Consider the following 2,731-nt stretch of genomic DNA (forward strand, 5'->3'; position numbering starts at 1 on the left):
CATAAGTTTTTTGAAAATGGACTTTTTAACTTTTCAAAATTTGGTGGATTCTTTTAAAATATTAATAAAAAGTGAATAATCAAATAAAAAATTTATAGGTGAAAGTAGGGTTTATATTCTAAATTTTAAAAAGTTAAATTACAAAGTTTATGGTTTTGATAAAGTTACTAAATGATTTTATAAAACCTCATAAATAATTCATGTGTTTTGATAAACTATCGTACATAGTCTTTACTGTATGAACCATTTATAAATATTTTATCAAACTATAGAAATTAAATCCTAATTATAAATTATATGGAATACATTTTTGAACTATTTTCCAACAATGATTTCAAAAAAAAAAAAAAAAAAAAAATCCCTATTCTCCAACTATGAGAAATGAGGACCGAAGTTGTAATTTAACCATTTTTAAAACCCATAAACAGAAAGCGAATGGGGACTAGATTTGTAATTTACCAATTCTTGCAAGTTAGCGGTAGGAGTGTAAATGGGCTACATGCCTATCCTGATTCCTAATTAGTTTTTTAAGTAATTAAAAAAAAAGAAAATGGAAATGGCGCCATTGGCATTTTTGGCTGCACTTGCAAAAAAGAAAAAACGTTTTTTTTTTAAAAAAGAAAAATAAAAAATATTATTTTTTCCAGATATAAATAGTGGGTTTCCTGTACGGTGGCACCACGGTCCTCTTTCTAAAAGGCCAACTCATCATCACTTCAAACCCTAGCTCTCTCTCTCTCTCTCCCTCCTCCAGATCTCGCCGGATATTCAGCCGATGTGATTTGCGCCATAGACGTTGACCATCTCCGGCGTCCACCTCTTCCCCATTTCCCCCATTACCGGACTTCCATTTCACCTTCGCATGATCGCCGCCGCCATCCATGGCTTCCGCATGCGTTAACAATGTCGGAATGTCGTCGGAAAATTTCCTCGATTGCTCTTCTTCTGTTCCATGCCATTCCTATGGTTGGCTCAGCCCTCGAGTCTCCTTTAGCCGCGACTTCCCTGACGACTCCCCTCCTTCCAACCTCATCGGACCTCTATCTAAACCTAACCCGGCCGGAGAGTCCGAGATTCGAGATCCGGATCCTGAACTGGTTCCAGTCAGCGAGTTCGAGTTCCGTCTTCAAGATCCCGTCTCCTTGATGCTCCCTGCGGATGAACTGTTTTTGGATGGGAAACTCGTGCCGCTTCAGGTGTCGTCTGTTAAACCCTCAGTCAACGGTTTGAAGTCGACGAGGTGCGTTTCGTCGCCGGAGACTGCGGCTCAATCCCGCCGGAGAGTTGAGGAAGAATGCAGTACGGATCCGTATCTGTTTTCTCCAAAGGCACCGAGGTGTTCCAGTCGATGGAGAGAGCTTTTAGGGCTTAAAAAGCTGTACCAGAGCAGCAGCAATGGAAATGGAAATGGCAATGGCAATGGCGGCGCTAAAAACGAAAGTCACAAAACGACGACGACGTCGTCGTCTTACTTCTCGGAAGCAAATTCGAAGGCGCTGAAGTACTTCCTCCACCGGAGTTCGAAATCGTCGTTGTCCTCCTCGTTGGATTCGTCGCTGAGCCTTCCATTACTGAAGGATTCCGATAGTGAGTCTGTTTCGCTATCTTCTTCCCGTGTATCTCTTTCCTCTTCTTCCTCAGGTCACGAACACGAAGATCTTCACAGACTGTCGCTCGATTGCGAAAATAAGCCAAACACGAATCCGATTTCCCTCCATAGGAACCCTAATCACAACAATCCACCGCGGATGAGACTGGTGAAAGCGCGGCCTAAATCAGAGAGCAATCCAAGATCAACTTCAACAGCGGATCATCATCCGACGGCGACGAGAGTAGGGAGAAGCCCGTTGCGGCACACACCTGGAGAGTCTTCATCAACATCCAGTAGATTAGGGATCCGAGGAGTATCCGTAGATAGTCCACGAATGAACTCATCAGGGAAAATCGTGTTCCATAACTTGGAAAGAAGCTCAAGCAGTCCAAGCAGCTTCAATGGCGGACCGAAATTCAAAAGCAGAGGAATGGAACGGTCATACTCTGCGAACGTGAGAGTAACTCCAGTCCTAAACGTTCCAGTTTGTTCTTCCTTAAGAGGATCCTCAAAATCCGTCTCTGTTTTCGGATTCGGACCATTATTCACCGGCACCGGCGGAAGCAGCAGCAGAAACCACCAGAGTAGTAGTAGCAGTAGTAGTAATAACCGGACGACGACTAGACGGATCATCGAAACCGAGGGCGGAGGGAAAATCTATTGATGAGATTAGAAGAAAAGGGATTTATAATTTTGGGTAAACACTAACAAACCCCGTTTTTCCATTTTACTCTCAGTGTTTTTGGATTATACTGAAATTTCCCCTTTGTGATAGACGGATTTGGTTTGAATTAGGTAATTCCTAACACAAAACAGGTTGAGAATTATGATCATGATGTATGTAAATACGGTGGGGGGGATTTTGTTTTTTCATTTTAGTTCATCTCGTTGATCTAATTAATTTCTTCACCATTTTGAATTTCTCTTTGGCCTCGAAATTTACTATTTTCTTCTAAAAAGCCAAATCAAAACCCACCTGAGTGAAAAAAAGAGATTGCTGATTGAGAATTTTGTTTTTTCGCTGTTCCATCAAAAAGGAGCGTTTGTAGTGCACGCGCTGAGGGTGGAGCGTCTGAGTTCAGAACTCTCTGTGTCTTTGTTGAAGCTTTTTTCGTAATGATGTGTGACATACTTGTTATC

General features: G+C 41.9%; 1 protein-coding gene across 1 annotated transcript; it reads left to right on the top strand.

The window, feature by feature from the left end:
• The first annotated feature begins 413 nt into the window (after window positions 1-413).
• LOC150038772 (uncharacterized) lies at window positions 414-2,512 on the top strand. The gene has a single exon (XM_090310973.1). The coding sequence runs from the start codon at window positions 882-884 to the stop codon at window positions 2,253-2,255; it is 1,374 nt and encodes a 457-aa protein (XP_090167099.1). The 5' UTR covers window positions 414-881; the 3' UTR covers window positions 2,256-2,512.
• The last annotated feature ends 219 nt before the right edge of the window (window positions 2,513-2,731 follow it).

The sequence above is a fragment of the Benincasa hispida genome, chromosome 1, assembly GCF_027475165.1.
Source record: "Benincasa hispida cultivar pf3 chromosome 1, pf3_genome.v1.1, whole genome shotgun sequence".
Classification (NCBI taxonomy): Eukaryota; Viridiplantae; Streptophyta; class Magnoliopsida; order Cucurbitales; family Cucurbitaceae; genus Benincasa; species Benincasa hispida.

Bases quoted from the DNA above. Each gene is read 5' to 3' on its own strand.
- LOC150038772 (XM_090310973.1), top strand. From the start codon at position 882: ATGGCTTCCGCATGCGTTAACAATGTCGGAATGTCGTCGGAAAATTTC.